Below are 20,715 nucleotides of genomic sequence, written 5' to 3' on the forward strand. Positions count from 1 at the left end.
TATCAAATAGTGGTCCCCCTCGCTCTCCTAGGCATAGCTGCTATTGATCGTATTAAAAGGATGACATCAGAAAGTACACTACGTAAGAGGCATAGGCTGTGAATGAAAAGGAACTTACTGTACTCTCCAAAAGCTTTAAGAACAGGCTTGATCTTCAGCTGGTGTAAACCAGTGTATCTCCACTGAAGTCAAACAGAGCTACCATGATTTCCACCAGCTTGAGTGTACAAGGAATAGTCTTTATTAAAAATGTCTATTACCCGGGGCATGAAACAAAGGCAAAGGAGAATCCCAGGGAAGAAATTATGTCTCAGAGAAGCACAGTCTCTTCCCCGTTTCCTCTCCTCTCCCTCTGTTGCACCTCTTGCTCCAGGGGAAGAGTAATTTATGCAGTTCCTTTATCTTGGAATCCCAGATGCTTTGGCTAGCACATTAGAAAGCCAGAATCAAGGCTCCCCCTGCCCACGCTCCACTGTCTTGCAGATGCCATGCACAGCCCACTCTCCACCCATCATGCCTGGAAGTGAGGTGCAGCAAGGCTGCCTAGAGGAATGAGGGAGCTTATTCTCCTCCGTGGCTGTGCTACGGCCAGGCACAATCAGGCCCTTCATTTCCATTTTGCCATTGCCATTCCATGATATCTCCACACTCCTTCACAATGCGAAGACAAAGATGGCATGCATCACCGAGGCATGAGCAAGTGAGAGGCTCAATTCAAGAGGTGAAGAAACAGTCAAATAATTAGTTTGTTGTTCAATTAAAACTTCACTTTTTCCTAAATGCAAATGTACGTTACAAAGGAGGTACTCATATCTGCTTACTTTTAATCACTAAAATAAGTTTTTACTATTGTTTGTTCTGTTAGCAATTCTGGTTCTACACTGCTATAGGTGCATGAGCTGGTTTCTGTTCTGAGTTGTGCATCATCAATAGAGTTATTAATAAAGGCCCTCTCTTTATATCTATTTACCAAAAATATATTGTAAAGTTAGTTTTACCACTATAACCTTCTGTTAGGACACTCTTATTCTGGCATGAGAGGGCCTTTTTTTTTTTTTTTGGTTCAGAATGTGAGATTAACCCCCCCTCGCAAACTAAACTGAAAAAAAGCCACTCTTACACCAGAATAAGAGTGTCCACCCAGGCGGTTGTACCAGTATAACTATACATTGTAGACAAGTTCCAACTGCGGGCAGCTTCCCTCCAACTTCCCTCTTTTCCAGTCACTTTTTGGCGTAAACCAACAATACATAATATGTATTAGTCAGCACTTGGAATCCAGCTCAGTGTTTCTCAAGGGCTTTTTCTCCATTATAATCATTCTTCACCTCACCTCACCAAGATCTAAGTTTACAATCTGTCTCGTGTTTTAATGTTGCTCTTTTGTTTGCGGTTAGTGAAATTCCATCAGCTGTATATTTCCCTTCTTTGTCCTGTGTGATTATATACGTCTCCTCCTTTGAAATTCAAAGGCATCCAGCATTTATCCAAGACCATTTCACTTCTGCGTTTAAATTATGATATTTATTTATGCTTGATGAATTTCTAAGGACGATTTTTGAAAAAGCTTGAGGTTGGCTGTCATTACAAACATGTTCATTTAACTCTGCAATCAGCTACTCTATTAGTGGAATCAATTTGAATAAATTGCATTAAGTAAAAGTTCTGAGGACAAAAAAAATGATATGTCAAGAGATATTTGATGACCATTCTATGGACGTTCCAGTCCAAAAATAAGATACGTATTGGAAACAGTACTTTGTTACTCTTGTGTAAAAGAAACTTAAAATTGCAGTGGCTCATTAAATAGCAATATACAAAGCAACTTCTCTGTTTAGAGCCACATGCCACCACCCTTATTTACATTGAGTAATACCTTACTCTGCAAGTAGTTCCTTGCAGAACAAGCGTATATTCAGCTTGAGTCAGACTGGCAGAATCTGGCCTCCATTAGCATTTCCACATACAGAAGCTTTTTCCTAGGTAGGTTCTTACTTTACCCTCATCACCATAGTAACTGAGCATCTTCTTATGATGCAGTAGGCAACATGAATAAGGTCTGTCACATGTGGTTCATTCTTTCCCCACTTCCAGTCATAGGATAAAACTGTGTGTGCAGTGCATTGTTTGGTTTGGTAAGATGGTGGATCATGTGGGGTTTGTTTTTTAATGTACATACTGCTCTGCATGTATGTTAGAGAAGGCAGGTGGAAAACGTGTGCCTTGCACTTGCAGTAGATGCGGTTTGTGATGGTCCTTAGTTCTTATGGGAGATCATTCCACAGTTCATTCTCAGATCAGCCACACAACATGCTCCTGACAGATGAGCTTCCCCCTTACGGTAGGACTTTTGAGAAGGGGGTGTCATTGCAAATTAAATATTCACTCTTTCAGCAGCTAAAGGTTATTCATATTTTTGCATTTACAAATCATCATGGGTGCAATTATTAGTCATTAGATGTCCAAGTTCCTATTTGCGTACTGTATTTATACCCATAGTTTTGTTCTTGGGAAAAATAAAAGAGGGAGGTCCGGTTGTGGCTCATCTGAAAAACTGTCCCTATAATTGTATTTTGAACTTCCGTAGCACCTTTCACCAGAAGATGTCAAGGTGCTTTACAAAGAAATAATTAAGCCACTTTGATCTAGGGATCACCCCTTTCTCTCTCTCTCTCTCTCTCATATGCTGTTCTGTGAAGCAAAACACAACCACAGTTCAGTTGGGTAGAATTGCTGTGCCCTGCTAAGTAGCGTTACAACATCTGTTTGAGCCTGCAGGAGGTACAGGCAGAACCCAGGCCCCTGAGAAATATTCATGATATAATTCCTTTACTCCTTAAGCAGAAAGCCATGAGATTCTCCATGACAGCAAACGATCAAGACCTCTGCTTTCCATTTCATGCAGGAGATTTCCTTATGAGAAGCAATGCGATACCAGCACCATACTAGGGCAATAAATCTGGGGTGCCACCTATAGAAAAGCCAATACGACTAAGTGGTGTGGTAATGGTAACTGGAAGTCTCTCATTCAAATATCAATCCGGTCTGACTCTGCTTGAGAGCTAGTGGAGCTGCAGTAGAAACAGGTGTGGCTGCAGACTACTCTAGATACCTTCTAAACCATGTTAGTCCATAGGAAAGAAATGAGAACCGTAACAGGATCGGGAGGGTTAACTGCTGTTGAAAAGCAAGAAAAAAACCCCGATATTTACTCAGGGAAAAGATGAGTTAGAAGAGAGATAACTGACATTGTTAAAACGTTAAAAGGGATCGTGAGATCAGACATGGAATCTTTTTGAGCTGATGCTAAATCCCAGGATTTGGAGACCTGAATTTTAGACGAAAGAAACAGCAGCCGAGGAGAGAATTTAAACATGCCATTCTGCATCGAGATTAAGCTAAAACTGATTCACAAACTAGATAAGTAACTACAAAGGTGCAAGCCCTGCCCCCACAGGTGGGATGGGAGCTTATGGAACAGCACAAGCTGGGGGTGGAGAGGCAAGGTTAGGGGCCCTGCAAGATGGAGCCACCTGAATGGAAGATTCTGTGTGCACTGATAGCTATGGACAGGCCAGAAAATCCACTACTGTTTGGATCCTCCCCATCTTTGCCCTCATTCCTGGGCAGGCAGGAGTGTGCTAGGCCTGCAGAGACTACTTTATCCATTAGACTGCACAAGGAGCCACTAAGCAACTCTGCTCCTGCTCCACAGAATGGGGGTGGAGGGATTCTTTCCCTTTCCATGTTTCCCAGTACCCAGTCTAGTTACTTAGGCTGGGCAAAGGTCTCCCAAGTGCTCATCAAAACAAGAGCCTTTTGGGGCTGGAAACCCCTTCCCCAAGCTGGGGAGGATAGAGAAGAAACTCTGCAAGGAGACCTGAATGGAGATACCAGTTGACTCTCCCCCAAACCTCATCCCCCTGTGGGTGTTTTCATGGGAGGAATGTTCTGGACCAAATATGCTCATGTCCAGTAATATAACTTCATTAATAATTGCATATTGAAAATGCTACCACAGTCATTTTAGATCATTTTACCTTTTTAAATTATTGTATTGATTGTTAGCAATGGGCCAAAACCAGAAATGGGGGAAGGAAAATGGTACCAGAACTGTTCTAGCTGATCATTGTATCCATGACCACCGATTCTGTGTTCCTTATTTTCTGAGTGCCCAACTTGAGACACCTGGGCCCAACTTGCTAAAGTGCTGAGCACTCACAATCAAATGAAGTCAATGAGGGGTGTGTTCTGAACATATCAAGTGTTAAAAATGGTAACTGTTTTGAAAAACCAGTTCCAAGACATCTCAAGTTGAATGGTTGGTGGACACTTTGGCCTTAACCTCTGTGCCTTAATGTCCCATCTGTAAAACGTGAATACCACCTTCTCTCACTGGGTTGTTAGCCAGGATGGGTAAGGAATGGTGTCCCTAGCCTCTGTTTGTCAGAGGGTGGAGATGGATGGCAGGAGAGAGGAGAGAGATCACTAAATCATTACCTGTCAGGTTCGCTCCCTCTGGGGCACCTGGCACTGGCCACTGTCGGTAGACAGGATACTGGGCTGGATGGACCTTTGGTCTGACCCAGTATGGTCATTCTTATGTTATGATGATAAACTCACTTTTTGAAACGTACAGAGGGTATGGTGATGAGTGCCATAAAAGAGCCCATGAGAAAATTAATAATTCTGCATTTAGTGCACAATTTGGACAGAATGCAGTAGATGGGGCAGGAGCCACACATTGAATGCTACAGTTCAAAAGAAATATGGGGGATGACTGAACGTTTGGTAATGGGATATGGAGTCTGTTATATCTAGATGTCCAGTTCAAATCCAGGATGATGACCTCTGATGGCTGTTTGGCAAGATTATATATTACATAGAATGAACTGGTACTCAGTTCATAAAAGTCCACATCACAAAAACCTGTATCTGGCACTAGTCAGAATTTACCACCTGCCCAGTCCTCTCACTGGGGCCAAGGATCAAATGGGTACAGAGACTGAATTCCCCTCTCAGTCATAGGGTAGTTCCTTGGGTTGGTGCACATAGGCAGACTAATGAAGTTTTCCCTACAACTGCCCGCAGCTTATTTGTCTGTGTGTCTGACATACATTTTAGGTATTTTCACCATGACATATAGGTGTATGCAGAATCAGCTAGAGTTCAGAGGCTAAGAATTGTAAAGATTAAAGAGACAAAGCCAAATCCCCATTTATCAACAATGAGAGAAAGGAACAAACAAAAATAAAATCTGACATGACCCATACCTCCAGCCTGGGGTCCATTAGTAGCCATTTGCTGTAGTACTGCAAGCCTGTCCTTCATCAGAGCCCGAGCCAAACTGCTGTCCTGCTGCTAATCTCTTATTTTATTATCCTGGAGGAGGTTCCCAGCCTGCCCTGCTTTTAAAGGGATAGCACCCTTTCCACACACAGTATGGTACTTATTCTTTTGCATCTTTTACAAGCACATTTAGTAACAGCCAGATCCTGTTTACCCTAATGTCATTTGGCAAAACTGCCATTGATCTCACTGTGTCCTCCACATGGTCTTGAATTACTTAGATTTTCTTTTTAAATACTCAGTGATTTCAGTGGTATTATGCATATTTTAACGTTAAACACATCAATAAATATTTGTGGAATCAAGATCAGACTCATTAACACATTGGGAATATTACAATTCACAGACCTAATCATGTAAACACATATGTACATAACTTTTTACTATGCATTTGTATTACAGTAGTCTAAAAAGCCCTATTGGGGTCCCATTGTGCTAAGTGCTGTATTTACAGTTCCTCTCCCAAATAACTTACTGTTTAAAAAAAAGACAAGACAGACAGGGAGTATAGTTACCATTTTAGAGATGGTAAACAGAGGCAGAAGGAGATTAGATAACTTGCCCAGCATCACACAGGAAGTCTGTGGCATAGCCAGGAATTGAACGGATATATTTTGAGTGGTAGGCCAAAGCTTAAACCACAAGACCTATCCTTTCCCATAACTCCAGTGGACTTACTGATGTGCATAAAACTTAGCATGTGCTTAAGTGATGGCAGAATTGGGGCCTAAATAAAACAAGATATGGGGGAACAGTTCAGGAGGAGGATCTGGGAGTTACTAATAATAAGGGGGAGGTATTTCCTAAAGAGCTGTGCAGGGAGGGAGGGAGATAAGGATAGTTTTCAAGGAGAGAGAGAGTATAAGAGAACAGGCAGCTAGATAGAAGCAGCTAGATAGAAGTCACTAAACCAAAAGTGGGAGAATGAAGTGAAGGGCTGTGTAAGGCAGGAGAATTGGGATGCCAAGAGAGAGCAAAAGGAGGTGGACAAGGGAATGAGATGTAAGCAATGACAAATTAATCTGTGTCTCTGTTTTGCTAGGAACTGTGTTCTGGAACCTCCCACACTTTAGATGAGTTGGTGCAAGAGTTATTTCTTCAGACTCTTCCTACCAAGACTGGTCTGTCTTTAAGAGAATGTGAACTTCTAAAAGAAGAATGTCAGGAGAATTTGATCCTTCAGTTAGAGAAATGGGACAGCTGTAGACAAAAGCAGTGGAAGCTCTTCCAAGAACAACTGCAAGAAGAAAAACAGGTATGGATTCAAAAATTGTGGCAGGTATCAAAATTCTCATGTCACAAACTATTTCATACTTATAGTCCGTTACAACTGGTTTTTCAATGTTCTCGGTTTAACCACTTGTTTTGGCTTTCACTTTGTGCTGTCCTTTTAAAATGTATTAATGGTCCTGCTTGATTATATAGCACCTCTGGATATAATTTACATATGTAGTAGTCACACAATACTACCTTGCAGTGATCTCTTCAGCTGATTAAGTACATAGAATCCAGTGAAATTATTTTCTCAAATTGGATAAAAATTAAGGTAATGATTGGTAGTAATTAGCAAATCAGCTGCCACAAGGTGTTTAAGAAACTGTTCTCCACAACCATTCTTATGGGTTCCTCCATGAAAAGTGATGTGTGTGAGACCATATTAAGCGTCCTACTAAAGCTAGTTGTGTGATTTACCATAAAGTGGTTTTACATCATTTAGAAAACTTGAGAATATAAAAAGCTTAAACAATAAATTAAATTAAAGTATGCTCCACCTGCCTTTTCCATGGTTTTGAGTTTTTCCATGTGCATCTCAAGTGGTGATTTTATCTTTTCTGTCATAGGAGAGTGGAACAAATAGCTAGCCTGTTATTTCAGTTGTTCTGAAAAATAGTTATTTTAGTCACCTATTCTGTTTCTGTGTTGCACAAACATTTGGAACTCCAGAATGTTAAAATACACTAAAAAGTTAGGCTCCAATCCTGCAAATGCTTAAGTTAGCTTTTGAGTGGTAGAAGCTGAAATGCTAGAGGAAGGGTAGTGACTAATGAGAGAACATCTGACTTCAAAACATTACATCTTTGCCAGTGTCTAAGTCTATTTAATGGTGATCATATGTAAATCCTATATTTCCCTACCTTTCTTGAATGTATAAAACCTGTTCTACCCTCTGATTATATGTTGGAGAAAGTCTCTTTAAAATATATATAAAGCCAGTACTGGACTGCACTCCATTTGACAGAAAGACCCAGTCTTTGGAAGCTTTTGAAAGGGTCATTTCAGCTCTTTGAATGAAAGGTAATCAGTCCTGGGCAACATACATGTTTAAAGTCAGTGAAGTGACAAAGGAATTAGGGTCTAATCCAAACCCCAGTGAACTCAATGACAGCCTTTCCATTGATTTCAGGAAGCTTTGGATTAGGCCCACTATTAACAGCAAAGGAGGTGGGAGTTTGAACTCAGGGACTGAGATTTCATGAGCCAGATTTCCCTCTGGTTGAATGGATCCCAGCCCAAGGAGAGTTGCAATACAGAATTGCCATCAAACAGCTGTGCATGGTCAGGGAAAACGAATGTTTGAAAGTGGTGGCCAGAAAAGGAAAAATCAAGACAAGGTGGCATTTTAGCCTGGAATAAGTGAGAGAGCAGAGAAATTCAGAGTTGTAAGTGGGAGAGGAAAGAAGAAAGGAAATGAGAAAATGGAGCAGAGGAGGAGGGAGAGAAGAGCTACAAGGGGAAAACAAAGAAACTGATGGAGAAAGAACAAATAGTCTGGAATCCCTTCATAATGATGCCATTTAGGCACCCACAATCATAATACCACTGGCGTTCATTGACTAGAGAGCTAAGAAGGTAGTTCCATTAGCTCATCTTCTAAAGATCTGAAATTAGCTAGTGATAAAATGTATTGAGATATCAAGCTTGCTCTCCAAACTGCCTTATTTCAAAAAGTCATTTATATTTATCCTCCGTGACTTAGGGGCCTCCAGCACATCTTCAGAATAACTGTATCTGTGTGTATGCGTCATTGCATGGTGAAGAGTACATTACATATCTTCCTCAGGGCAGGTCTACACTATGGCAGGGATCGATGCTCTGAGATCGATCCACCGGCGGTCAATTTAGCGGGTCTAGTAAAGACCTGCCAAATCGACTGCAGATCACTCTCCAGTTGACCCTTGTACTCTACCCCCAACAAGAAGAGTAAGGTAAGTCGACTCTGCGGTAACTCGACCTAAGGTACGTAGCTGGAGTTGTGTAGCGTAGGTCGACTTACCGCGGTAGTGTAGACGTAGCCTCAGAGGGGTTAATGCTGCTAGATAACGGCTGTTTAGACAGCACTATAAGACAGAATTCAGCAGCCATTCAGTTCAATCCCAAGCATGTATTCCGAATGTAAATGAGGCTGTTGAATACCCTCCAGTTTTAGTGCATCTCAACATTCATAATGGGATGACCGAGTAAAAGGATAATGTTTCATATACTTCTTTTTTTAAAGAATAAAGGCTTTAGCAGACAATTATGTTAATCATCATAGAATTATTGTATTATAATAGATATTCCTGTACTATCATCACACCCTCTCTAAATTGCCATCATAATTGACAGGTCATTTTTCAATGTAACACTTGTCTATACAAGAGTTTTCACGAGGGCCTGTCCAAAATTGTGGAACAAACTTCCACAGGAACTAAGGGCTTATCTGCATTGGGAAATGGACAGGCAGAAATGTGCCAGTATAATTATACTGTTATAGCTATGATGGTATAACTGTCCATGTGGATGCTCTCCAAGATTTAGTTTGTATTTTTGTTGTTGATTTTTTGTCTCATTGGAATTGGTTTAAACTAAACCCAAAAAAAGGCACTCAATCCCCGAAGAGAGCATCCACACAGGTATACAGCAGAGCTTAGCAATATAATTATACCAGTGTAGCTGTGCTGGTAAATTTCCCTAAGAATCAAAGACCTCACCACGTTCCACTTCAAGTGTAAGGTACACATCTTCGACCTGTCTTCTCTGGTGTGCACGTTTAAAACAATAACCTAAAAAAAAAAAAACACTCAACCAAAACAAACATTTCACCGCACGCACAAGTCTTCCCCCGGGGCAAGGATGAGAGAATGAACCACATGACAAATGTTAGTCATGTCACTTAATACCCTACTGGAAGGCACTCAGCTACTACAGTACTATATAGGAACCAATATATACATATAAAATATAATTTACATACATTTTAAATTTACAAGGCATAATTACATAGGGCACACAGCTCTCATCTGCATTTTGAAGAAAGTAAGAGCATATGATCAGCTATTCTATGTAATTCTTTAGTCTCTTCATTTCCAAAGTACTTTTCCTAAGGGGACTGCAGATTTCTTACCAAGGTAATTCAAGATGCCTTTAACATGTAGTGGATTGTATTTCTTTTTCAGTGTATTTTTCTTTGCATTTAGCGATTTAGAGCACATCTAGGATGGGAGTCCCTTTAGAAAAAAATCCTCTTTATTTCATTGCTTTTGTGGTTTTTTAAGAGACATTTTGATAGTTTAATTTTGCCTGCAACCTAGAGGACACAAACAGGTGCAAATGGGAATAAATTAAGAAAGAAAAGAAGTGCTGTGCAATTTGCATGATAGCCCCTTAGCTCACAATTTAGAGAAAATAAAGTTAAAGGTCTGTGCACTAGTTTATACACAGCCAGATGCCAGGCTTGGTTAACTGTGTTACCTGGCATTCAGTATGCAACACACACCATCTACAGGCTGGCGGAGCAACATTCCTTCCTAGGTGCTAAAAATGTCAGCATCCTCTCCTCCTTTTTAAATTCCAGAGGGGAAAAAAGGGGGGAAGGGGGAGGAGAACATGGAAGTGAGCTCATAGCTGTGTGCAATTTGCCGTTGTGTCTGAGGGTAACTCACAAAATTGTGTGGTTTTGGTTTCATAGTGGAGAGCTATTCCACTCTCTTGTTGGCTGAAAGCAGTGCCCACAGCTTCAGCATATCACATAATTGGCCTGTTGCCAGGAAACAAAGCTGCAGCAAAATGTACAGAGACAGAGGAGGAGGAAGGGGCTTCCATCAGTGAGCCTTCCAGATCCCTAGTTTGACTCCCACAAAGGTCAGAGTCTGCTTATTCAATCAATTTTGACATATCATGTGCATCTTCTCTCCCTCTCTGAGTCTGGTGGACGCTCAATATTTCAGTGACTGAAATAGCTCTTCTTTTCAAGTAGTCTAGCATGCCTTTTAGTTACATTCCTCTCCAACCTTAATACTCCCACTTCAATTATTGTTCCTGGATTGAGAATGGACTGTAGTGGTTCGAAGGGGATGAGGAATCAGAGCTTTTAAGTTCCAGGCCAGCCGTTGACTCTCAGTACCACAGAGCAAGTCATTTAACCCACCCACTGTACCGCAGTTTACCCATCCTTAAACTGGGTATACTACTAATCTACCTGTGAGATTTTAATAGTATTTAGGGCCAAATTGAACCACTTAGACACAGGTGTGTACTGAACGGGAAATGCTGTGGCATGCCACCTCAGGAGAGTTCAGGGAAGGATTGTGCTTCAGGAGCATATAGCCCCTCCCCGTGCAGCCTCATGCACAGGAGAATGGTATAGGCTGCACCAGCCTTCCTGATAGTCCCACTTTCTTCCTTCAGTGCTCCCAGCCCGCTTTGCAGGCTGGTACGAGGGCAAGGCCATGGAGTAACAAGCACACTCGGGGCCATATTCAGGTGGTGGAAATTAGAGCAGCCCCGTGGCATCTCTAACCTGTGCTGGGGCTCAGAGTCACACAGAGCCACTCTGAGAATGGGGGAAACTGTAACCAGCTATAAGCGTTAACATGTTACACAGCTCCCTAACAGCCTGGTGCAGCTATGGAAGCTCAGTGCAGGAGAGAAGACTGGATTCTCTGCAGGCCTTCCCTTTCAGTTTGCCTGACAAACACTTATCTGACTAGGGCCCAGATTCTCTCTTGACTTTGGATTTCATTGTGCCACATCAGTAGTACAAAGCAGCTCTGAAGTGGTTCATATAAGGGGAGACCCTCTGTAGGCATAGAGTCAGCAGGAGAAAGGGGATATGGCTAGGGCTCCCTGGACTCCAGCAAGGCTCAGCTGCTGTCTTTGGTCATTGGCATAGTTTAAAGAAGCCTACATGTTGCTCTGACCTGTAGCTGGAGGCTGGAACAGACCAGTGCAGAGTTGACTGAGGATAGGAGCGCAAAGGAGGCATCACGCTATCTTTGTGCACATGGCCTCTCAGCGGTGCGTTCCTCTCTCTTATGACCGAGGATCTGGGCCTACGTGACTAGTTCTTTATGCAAGCCTGTTTGCAAGGGTTTTCTTTGAGAGGGAACCTTGGAAACAAGGACCATTAAGAAGCTGAAAAATATGTTTCTATGTCTAAGGAGTCACCACAGGAACCTTTATCAGTATTTATGATTAGATCTTGTGCTAGGTGTTCTCTCAGTGAAAAATATGACTCACTTATTTTCTCTAAGGGGAAGTTTACCTAGCCTTATACACAATGGTGGTGCTCAACAAATAATTAACATCAATGAATATATTTCCCTTCTTTATGATCATTCTGAGTCATTTGGCTTGTTTGCAGCCTGTCTGGAATGGACAAATTTGGCTTTTTGTTTGATTGCAAAAATAGAGTCTCTCCTTAATAATTTAATCCACAAAATATTAGAGAATAAACTGGCATATAGACACCTAAAAATGACTTCTCTGTCAATAGCCAGGTATCCCAAAAAACAGTGCCAAGAGAGCAGCCTCTTGCTGTCCATCTCTAAACTCCCCTTCTGAAAATTAAAAAAAGGCTGCTCAGCTCTTCTCATAAGAACTGCTCAAAGAGCGAGAGTGAGTGCACAATACACAGCATAGTGGAGAAGTTTTAGAAATGAAAGGGCTCTCTAGGGATATGCAGTTAGCTAGGAAACAATTGGTAACCTTTTCACAACCTAAAGGTGCAATTCAGACCAGTAAGGGTTTGTGTCACTCCCTGCTCTGTAACACTGACTGCCTAACTGCTCTGCTGCTGTGGCTCACAGCCTGGACACCAGCAGACAAGCATACAGTATCCCAAGTGTCTGTGTGCTGTGCACTGAACTCAGCAGCGTGCCTACAACACAACAGCCCTACACTGGTTTCCACCAGCTTTGTTTACACCTGGCAAGAAGACCCCAAAACCCTCCTTCTGAATTTTCCCAAAATCCTGTTTGGTCTGCAACGTCCAGCCCTTTTCTGGACCATTCAGAGAAATAATATGGTTTGTTTGCTCTTTTAAAGAGATAATACTCAGCAGCTTGCCACATTAACTGCAGTTAACAATTACTTCCGTTCAAACACAGCACTGGGTTGGTTTAGCTTAAAAGTAAACCAAATTGATTAGCAAAAGGGACATAGGTTACGTGATTCAAAGTAAAAGAAATAAAGTTAGAGAGGGTTACAAACAAACAAAAAGTAAAAATGCACTTTCTAATGGCTAAGATTTAATTCAATAAGTTACTGTCTTGGTTCAAGGTAGATTTGTTATCAATCTTTTTTTCCAGGACACTTCAACCCCATTGGTTAAAGGACCCATCTTTCTCAGCTTGCCAGAGCTCTGGCCCCTTATTCAGTGATGGATGCCACAATGGCTTATTCTCTTTCTTTAAAACTTCCCAAACTCATAGTTTTGTCCTCACACTCGAGATGACCTCATGCTGTTCTTCCATCCTCCATGTTTTGGGTCACAGTTTGGTTAATTTCATTGGAGACATGTAGATAGCTTCCTTCCCTCCTGTCTGAGAGAAAATCTGTTTCTCTCTGTGTTTGGGCACAGACTTTAAAGTTTAATATTATTAATTATCCACATTTCCTCATATAGTATTAATATATATATTTCACAATTATATTGATCACCAGTTTGTCATTAGCTTCCAGAAAAGACCTTCCTTGATACACTTTTACAATACAGTAATATTATATACAGTTAGTTGATTCAGTTATTTATTTGAAGTTTTTAGCCCTATCCACCCCGAGGCAGTCTCCCACACACACAAGGTTGATGGCTTTGTTTCCATTTTGTGTAAATGTGCCTTCATGATCTGTGCCTGAGGACAATACAATACACATTTTCTTTGTCTAGGGCAGACTGGGCTTATGCACTGCTTGCCAAATACATTTCCAGAACATAATTCTAGCACATACTCATAACTTTGTACATACCCTGTACTCACATCATGGAAGACTATTAATGATCAGGGAGTTATTCGTTTTCCAGTGGTATCTTACATGGCATCATTTAGCTACAGATTATGACAACAGTGTGTTATGTATAGCGAGTATGTCAGTCCTGCCGAAAGCTGCTGATACAGAGTAGTGAACCGCAGGTAGGTCTTTGTGTCACTGCCCTATCCATGAACAGAATGGCCCAAAGAGAGATATTGGTACAATTATTTTATTATTACAGGCATTTAGTTGGCACCCATCCCTGTTGTATCCAAGGGCTTTTTAAAGTTTAATTTGACACCGGCAGCTGCACCTGCTTGCAGCTTTACCAGTCAGCTATGAATCCAGAATTTCATCATTTTGGATGTCCTGGCCAAATAGGTACATCTTGCAGCCCTTCCAAAAGTGGCTAGGTGGGCTCAGTAATGTCCACAAGGAGTGAATATGAGATAGGAAGACTCAGTATCAAGCTTTACCATCAGCATCTGCAAGCTTCTCACCTTGTCCAATTCTCTTGCACCTGCAAGAGTCTCACCTTGTTCCAGGGTCCAACTCTCTGCTGGGGTTAATGGGCTCAGCTCTCTCAACTTAACTGGTGCTTTGTCCACTTATCCAGAACATCTTCTGCTGGAGTGAGCACAGATCACAAAGTGGATGGGAAGCAGTTTTTGAGATATAAAACTCTAAATTAAGTATCTCTCTCAGGCTAACTAGTACCTTGAATTTCACCCAACAGTCATTTGACTCCAGTGCAGCCTAAAAATAAATGCTTCAGCCTTCAGTAATAGAAGAGCTTAGAGCATAAGTGCCCATATTGTTATAGGTTTAATGCCGGCAGTATTGTTAGCACAGCACAAGACAAAGTTAAGGACAGTCCCTGCCCCAAAATGTTTACAGTCTAAAAGACAGATATATTGATCAAACAAGCTGCACTGGGAGAGCCAGGGGAGGAGAGCTAATTTAAATTTTATTTCACAGATGGGTAAATGGAGACACCAGTAGATTAAACTCCATGTCCAAAGCAGCACAGTGGCTGAATGGTAAAGTCATAAATGGAATCTGTAAGTCCAGACCCCAATCTCCTTTTCCAACTACTAGACAACACTATCTCCCTTACCTCGTGAACTGTATAAAATATGCATTATTGTTATAGCCTGTCGGTCTCAGGATGTTAGAGAGACAAGGTGGGTGAGGTAATAAAAGATATGGTCCAATAAAAGATATTACCTCACCCACCTTGTCTCTCTGTATGGAATATGGCATCTGATGCAAAATGACAAAATTTTCACCTTGTTCAGGGAAAGTAAAAAACACACTGCCCTTCAGAAAGGGTCTTCAGGTATGATTTTATTCAGGTGTTCCAAAAAAACCTTTGAAGCTCACAGACATCGCTCATTAAAATATTATTGTGCCTGTTTGTTTGGTTTCCCTCTGCCAGACAAATGAAGAGACCACAAAGTCAAATCAATGGGAAGCACATCTCAGCCCTGATCCAAGCTTTGGATCAGGTCCATATGTACTGGAAAAAATACTCCTGAACAGCATAGCTTGACAGCAGGGGCATCTGTAAATACTGCAGTGTGAATTCTGTATTTGAGAGCAAGGGAAATAAGGGTCTGTAACAGTGTTCATAAACACATAACAGAATAAAAATCCAATTCATAGTATTGCACCATTTAAAAGTGATTAAAATGAGGAAATCTTAACATTGTGGGGTTTCCCCCCTCTTCTCTTAGCTATGGACCAAGGAGTATGCTCTGTCTGCTGTGATGCAAAAACACCTGTATGAGAAACATGAGAAGATTATCCAAGGTGTTTTAAGCCGATTAGGCGGCCTCAGTGAGGAGTGAGTATGGTCTTATCACTTTTAAGAAATGCTGTAAAACTGCAGGTATAATGCAAAACTCTAGGATAATCCAGGCTTGGGTGGGAGTGATAAAGAGGGACTCTTCAGTTATTCATACCAAGAGAGAATTACCATAGGTTTTGAATTGAATGAGCATTAATTTTTCACTAGCTAAAACTGCAAAAATCCTATGATAAGGAAAAGCAAAGATCCTCACTGTGTCATATTAACGCTTACTAGTAATCATGATGGGTTACACATGGACCTTTCCTCCTGGTAGGACGATCTGTGGTTTGTCAAAGGGTTTGTTCTCAGTATATTTATTCTTGTTTCTGAATCATCCCTAACTTTGCACTCATAAATTCGCCTGCTACCTAGGAACTTGATTTCTCTGCCTCACTTTGTAGCAGGCCAGGGTTCCTGCTATACACCAACCATAGCCTCCCACAAGATGAAGCGCTCAGTTCACTGGTCTTCTCTCTTGACCTTTAATCCTTTCTGCTTTTAATCCGATACACAACTGTACATATCTGTTAATACACTTACTTCTTCCTGCCCACTCTCTCTTCCTGTCTTGATGAAGAAAACTACAACTTCATCCCGTCTTTCAGATAAATGTTGTAGAGATACAGTTCCTTTGGGCAGGAGTAGCCTTCTCAATAAACAAAACTCCACGTCTTCTGTCTGTCTTTTTTCATTAAGACACCAAGTGTCTTCATTGGATCATGACTTTGACATTGTGTGTTACTTTGAAATCTTTCTCCTAAAATATGCATGCAGATCTGCCTATCACTATCTCTGCAATATTACCACTGTATACCACTGTCTTGACACCACCTTTGCATAAGTCCTCATGTAGTCCTTTATTTCCTCTGACTATTGCAATTCTTCTCTGTGACCTCCACATCCTGAGTCTCCATTATGTTCAGAAAGCTGATGCCACCCTTCTAACACACACAGGCATGCCTATCTTGCCCCACATCCTGAGACAACTCCATTAGCTCCCCATCCATGTCAGGAGGTGGCTCAAAAATTGCCCTCTTTATTTCTTAAAATGCACCATGAACTTCCTCTACCTGCTCCCCTCCGCTCAAACACTTGTCTTATCTCTGTCCCACCACACAGTACCATCACTTCTGGTGGCAAAGAGTGTTGTGCAGCTCCTGAAATTTGGAATAGCCTTCCCATATATCCACCCGTATACACATGCGCTTTCCACCTCATTTCAAATAAAGAGATCTTTTACTGCATTATATAGGCTTCTTAATTTCTTTCCGTCCTCTCCTTTTATTTTTTATTTTTACTTTGTCACTACAAAGTTGGAAAATTGTCATAGTGACATCTGTACTGTATAACTCTGTAAAGCATTTTGGGATATCATTTGTAGGACAGCCCCTGCATTGTATTTGTTGTAACTCTTTCATCTATGAGCCATGACCGTCACTGTTGAACATAAATACGCACAATAAAGTAGTTTGGTTGATAAATGGAGATTAAAAAGCCATGATCCCTTTCACAGGTCTGCTAAATACATATTACGGAAACACAGGCTCTTGTTGTGTACAGTTCTCAGAAGGTTAGCTGTCCGAAATGTTGCTATGGCTACTCTGACTCGCATGAAAATGTCCCAGAAGAAAAGCTTGCTTCAGGAGCTAAGAGAGCAACATACTCTTCAAAAGAGTTCCTCACACTGTCAAGATGAACACCAGTGGCAGCTACAGAAAGCAATGGTATTTATAGTTTCCTGACCGTTTTCACCATAGTTCTTCCCTTGTATATTTGTCTGGCATTGAAAGCAGCCTTGGGAGTCCCAAAAATTAAAGAAAGAAATACCCATCATTGACATGTCAGGTGCCTTAGCACAAGTATCTTTCAATAGAAAATTACAGTTTCCTGCAGCCTTAGGTATACAAAGGACATCACTCCTCCTTTAACTGTAAGGCTCCTCTAGCAAGAACAACAAAGATTTTTGTTTTTTATTTGATATGAAAGCAACAGTTGAAACACACAGTGCTAGCATGTACAGGAAACAAGCCCATGCAACAAGGTGAGAAATTCCCACCAGAGCAGCGAGTAATCGTGCACTGTAAAGACCTTTCGTTGGGGTAAAGGGTTCCTATGTCTCTCAACAGACCCAAAAATATGTTCTGTGGTGGTCATTCACTCCATTCGAGAAGCTGACCATCTTCTCTTTTTCCTTCCCTAACTTAGCAGTGTCCTCTAGTTGATATCTATTTTATGTGTTTCTAGAGTTGATGGGAGTTAAATATATTCATTGGCCCTTCTTGAGTGTCTGTCTCTGGGAAAGAAGTATAGTTTGTATCTGCATGACCTTTCTGGAAAGTTAATCTTCAGTTCAGTTATTTTCTAATGTATACTTAATATAGATTTCAAATATCAACGTTCCCATCAGGCACTCAGGTTAGTTCCCAACCTATCCAACACTGCTGGATGTGTAAGGTTGAATTTCCTATGAAACACAATGTAGCTGTATGACCTATGGAAAGTGCCTTCAGAAGCTAACTACACCTGTAGCAGATGACTAGCTTCTGTGCAACTCAGCCCTGGTCTTTCTTCAATTGCCTGCCTATTATTTGACTCTGTCTTTCATTCTGTGCCTTAAGTAGGAGGGTCAGCAACTTTGTCTGCAACCAGATGCCAGTATAATTTGGATACCCATTTGGTATGGCTTTCTCCATCAGAATATTCCCTATTGAATGTAAGAGTCTTGGATATTATAAATAATGCCTCAGGTTAAAACAAACACATTTTTACCACATTCCTCCTGTTTTTTCATTTAAACCTCCCACTTGATACCCACACGGACACTGATCTGCAGCAGAGACTCTGTTCCCCAGCAAGATTCTGGATAGATCAGGTGCAGGGTATGAGGCATGTTCTTTTCACCCTCCCATCTTGTACTGCTCTGTAGAGGCAAGCCACAAACTGGCCCTCTAAAGAAGTGCCAAAAACAGCACCTTATGATTCCCCCTGCCACAGCAGAAAGGGGAAGGAGCTGACTAGCAAAAAAAGACAAAATCCAAGAATGTTAAATGGGATCCTCCAAAACTAGACTCCAGAGCCCTTACATGAGCAAGGATGGGAGCAGATAACAGATTGTCTGACTGAGAGTCTGTAAATTGTTTACTTTTACAGTCTTTTTTAAAAGTCATTTAAATTTGAGCATATGCCATTTTAGATGAGCTGCTAGATAGCGTAATGGGGGCAATGAATCTTCTAATTTAGTATAAAAATGTAAATGTCATTCAGGAAAACAGCAACACAAACCCAAAGTTCAACTATGATGAGATGACATTTGTGCCTTGTAAAAGAAGAAAAACAGGTAAATAAAATTCCTGTTGGCTTAAGAAAGAAATCAGGAACTTCTGCCTGAATTATAAATAAAGATGTGTCAAAACAGTCCAGCATTAACATTGGCACCCTCACTCTCCAAAATAACTGTGGGTAGTTATAGTTCTACTCTCATTTCTTACTTTCCGTGAGGAATGTAGTTACTTCGAGCAGCTGCCAGATTAATTTTATTTTGTTGGACACTTACCCTCAAAATAAAAAGAAAAGAAAGAAAAAGTGTCCACATTTAATTCTAAATAACATTGATTTGAAATGCAGTTTTCGTAAACACTCTCTTCAGTGTTGTTCCTGTTTTAGCCCATCCTATCCCCTTCCTCATATTAGTGTCAGGTTTTAGAGGGGTAGCTGTGTTAGTCTGTATCAGCAAAAACAAACGAGGAGTCCTTGTGGCACCATAGAGACTAACGAATTTATTTGGACATAAGCTTTTGTGGGCTAAAACCCACTCATGAAGTGGGTTTTAGCCCACGAAAGCTTATGCCAAATAAATTCGTTAGTCTCTATGGTGCCACAAGGACTCGTCATTTTTTCATATTAGTGTGATATTTTGGAAGGACAAAACGTGTCACAGCATAAGGACTCAATCTGAAGGATTTGAAATCTGCTGTAATCATGGGACTCATCTGAATAGTCTGAGCTCTACATAACACTGTTTTTAAACACTGAACTATTTCTCCTGGAAGCTGTCTGCTATAATGACAGTACCTTGCTCTTATTTGGCACTTTTCATCAGCAGATCTCCAAGCGCTTTACAGAAGAGGTCAGTATTAGGACTGGCTGGTAAACAATTCAATTTTGCAAAAAGTTTCAAGGTTTCAAAATTAATTTTTGTTCCAATGCAGAACAAAAATTAGAGCTTCTGGAATTTTTCACAAAAAACATGAGAGACAGAGACCAACCACTCCCCACCACACACCTCCCCAGCCAGTAGCCTAGTAGTTAGAGCATTTACGTTGGATGTAGGAGACCTGGTTCAGTTCCCTGTTCTGCCAATTCAGAGTGGGTTGGTTTCTCTCTCTCCCCACCTTCAGAAATTCCAGATTGGACCTGAGAAACTTCCTGATGAAATTTTCATTGAAACCATCACATTTGCACAAAACATTTCAGTTTTGGCAAAACAACAGTTTTCAATGGAAAAGTTTTGCTGAAAATTTTTCAACCAGCTCTAGTCAGTCTCATTATCCCCATTTTACAGGTGGAAAATCTGAGGCACAGAAGTGAAGTGACTTGCCCAAGGTCACTCAGCAGTGAACTATGCCATGTTATGTGTTAGCTTTCTGTATGCTCACAGATGGGTAGCACAGAGAATTTGCTTCAAAAATGTGGTATCTTTTCAGTGCTTCCCATTTGGGGGGGGGGACTTCTTGAGATCCAGCAAATCCCTAGATTGCTGTGTGTAAGCAGCACCTGACCAGCTTCTGCCATCGCTAATAGGTATCAATTAAGTAAATAATATTTATAGCAGACAGAGTCAAGGGATATAGAAATAATTGCAGTGTCTGGAACATGTTCGTTTGTAGAAAGTCTTTTTACCTTACTTATTCTCTCTGGCTTTTACTGAATTTATGTTTAAAATGTGCCTCATTTTTCCCTTCTCTCCTCCTATACCCTCTGCTAGAGAAAACAGGTGTTTTGAATTACTGTTATCTTCTAAGACCTTACAATATACTGCCCTCATCACCCTCTTATCTGAGTGGCTGAGCATAGTTCTTACTTAGTGTCTTGCACTGCAAAGGATCCCAAAGTAGTTTTCCTACTTTCCATATAAAAATTGCTTATTCAAAATGCAGCTGCCTCTGGGATGAAACACATCATCCATTTAAGAGTGCCTAGCAAAACTGAACAACAGTTTAGGACAAAATAGAAAAAAAAATACAAAACAATTGAAACCGTGGTAAGCAATTGTAGTTACTCAGATT

General features: G+C 41.0%; 1 protein-coding gene across 2 annotated transcripts in view; it reads left to right on the plus strand.

Annotated features, from left to right (window-relative positions):
* The window catches only part of EVC (EvC ciliary complex subunit 1), a 75,306-nt gene that overhangs the window by 45,032 nt on the left and 9,559 nt on the right, over window positions 1–20,715 (plus strand). The window contains exons 12-14 of one of the 2 annotated variants that reach the window (XM_074951695.1): window positions 6,392–6,604; window positions 15,315–15,424; window positions 16,944–17,154. In XM_074951695.1, the coding sequence (XP_074807796.1) occupies window positions 6,392–6,604; window positions 15,315–15,424; window positions 16,944–17,154 (534 nt within the window). The remainder of the gene's footprint in view (window positions 1–6,391; window positions 6,605–15,314; window positions 15,425–16,943; window positions 17,155–20,715) is intronic. The other variant, XM_074951696.1, reaches the window with a different exon arrangement.

This window comes from Natator depressus, chromosome 4, assembly GCF_965152275.1.
Source record: "Natator depressus isolate rNatDep1 chromosome 4, rNatDep2.hap1, whole genome shotgun sequence".
Taxonomy (NCBI): Eukaryota; Metazoa; Chordata; order Testudines; family Cheloniidae; genus Natator; species Natator depressus.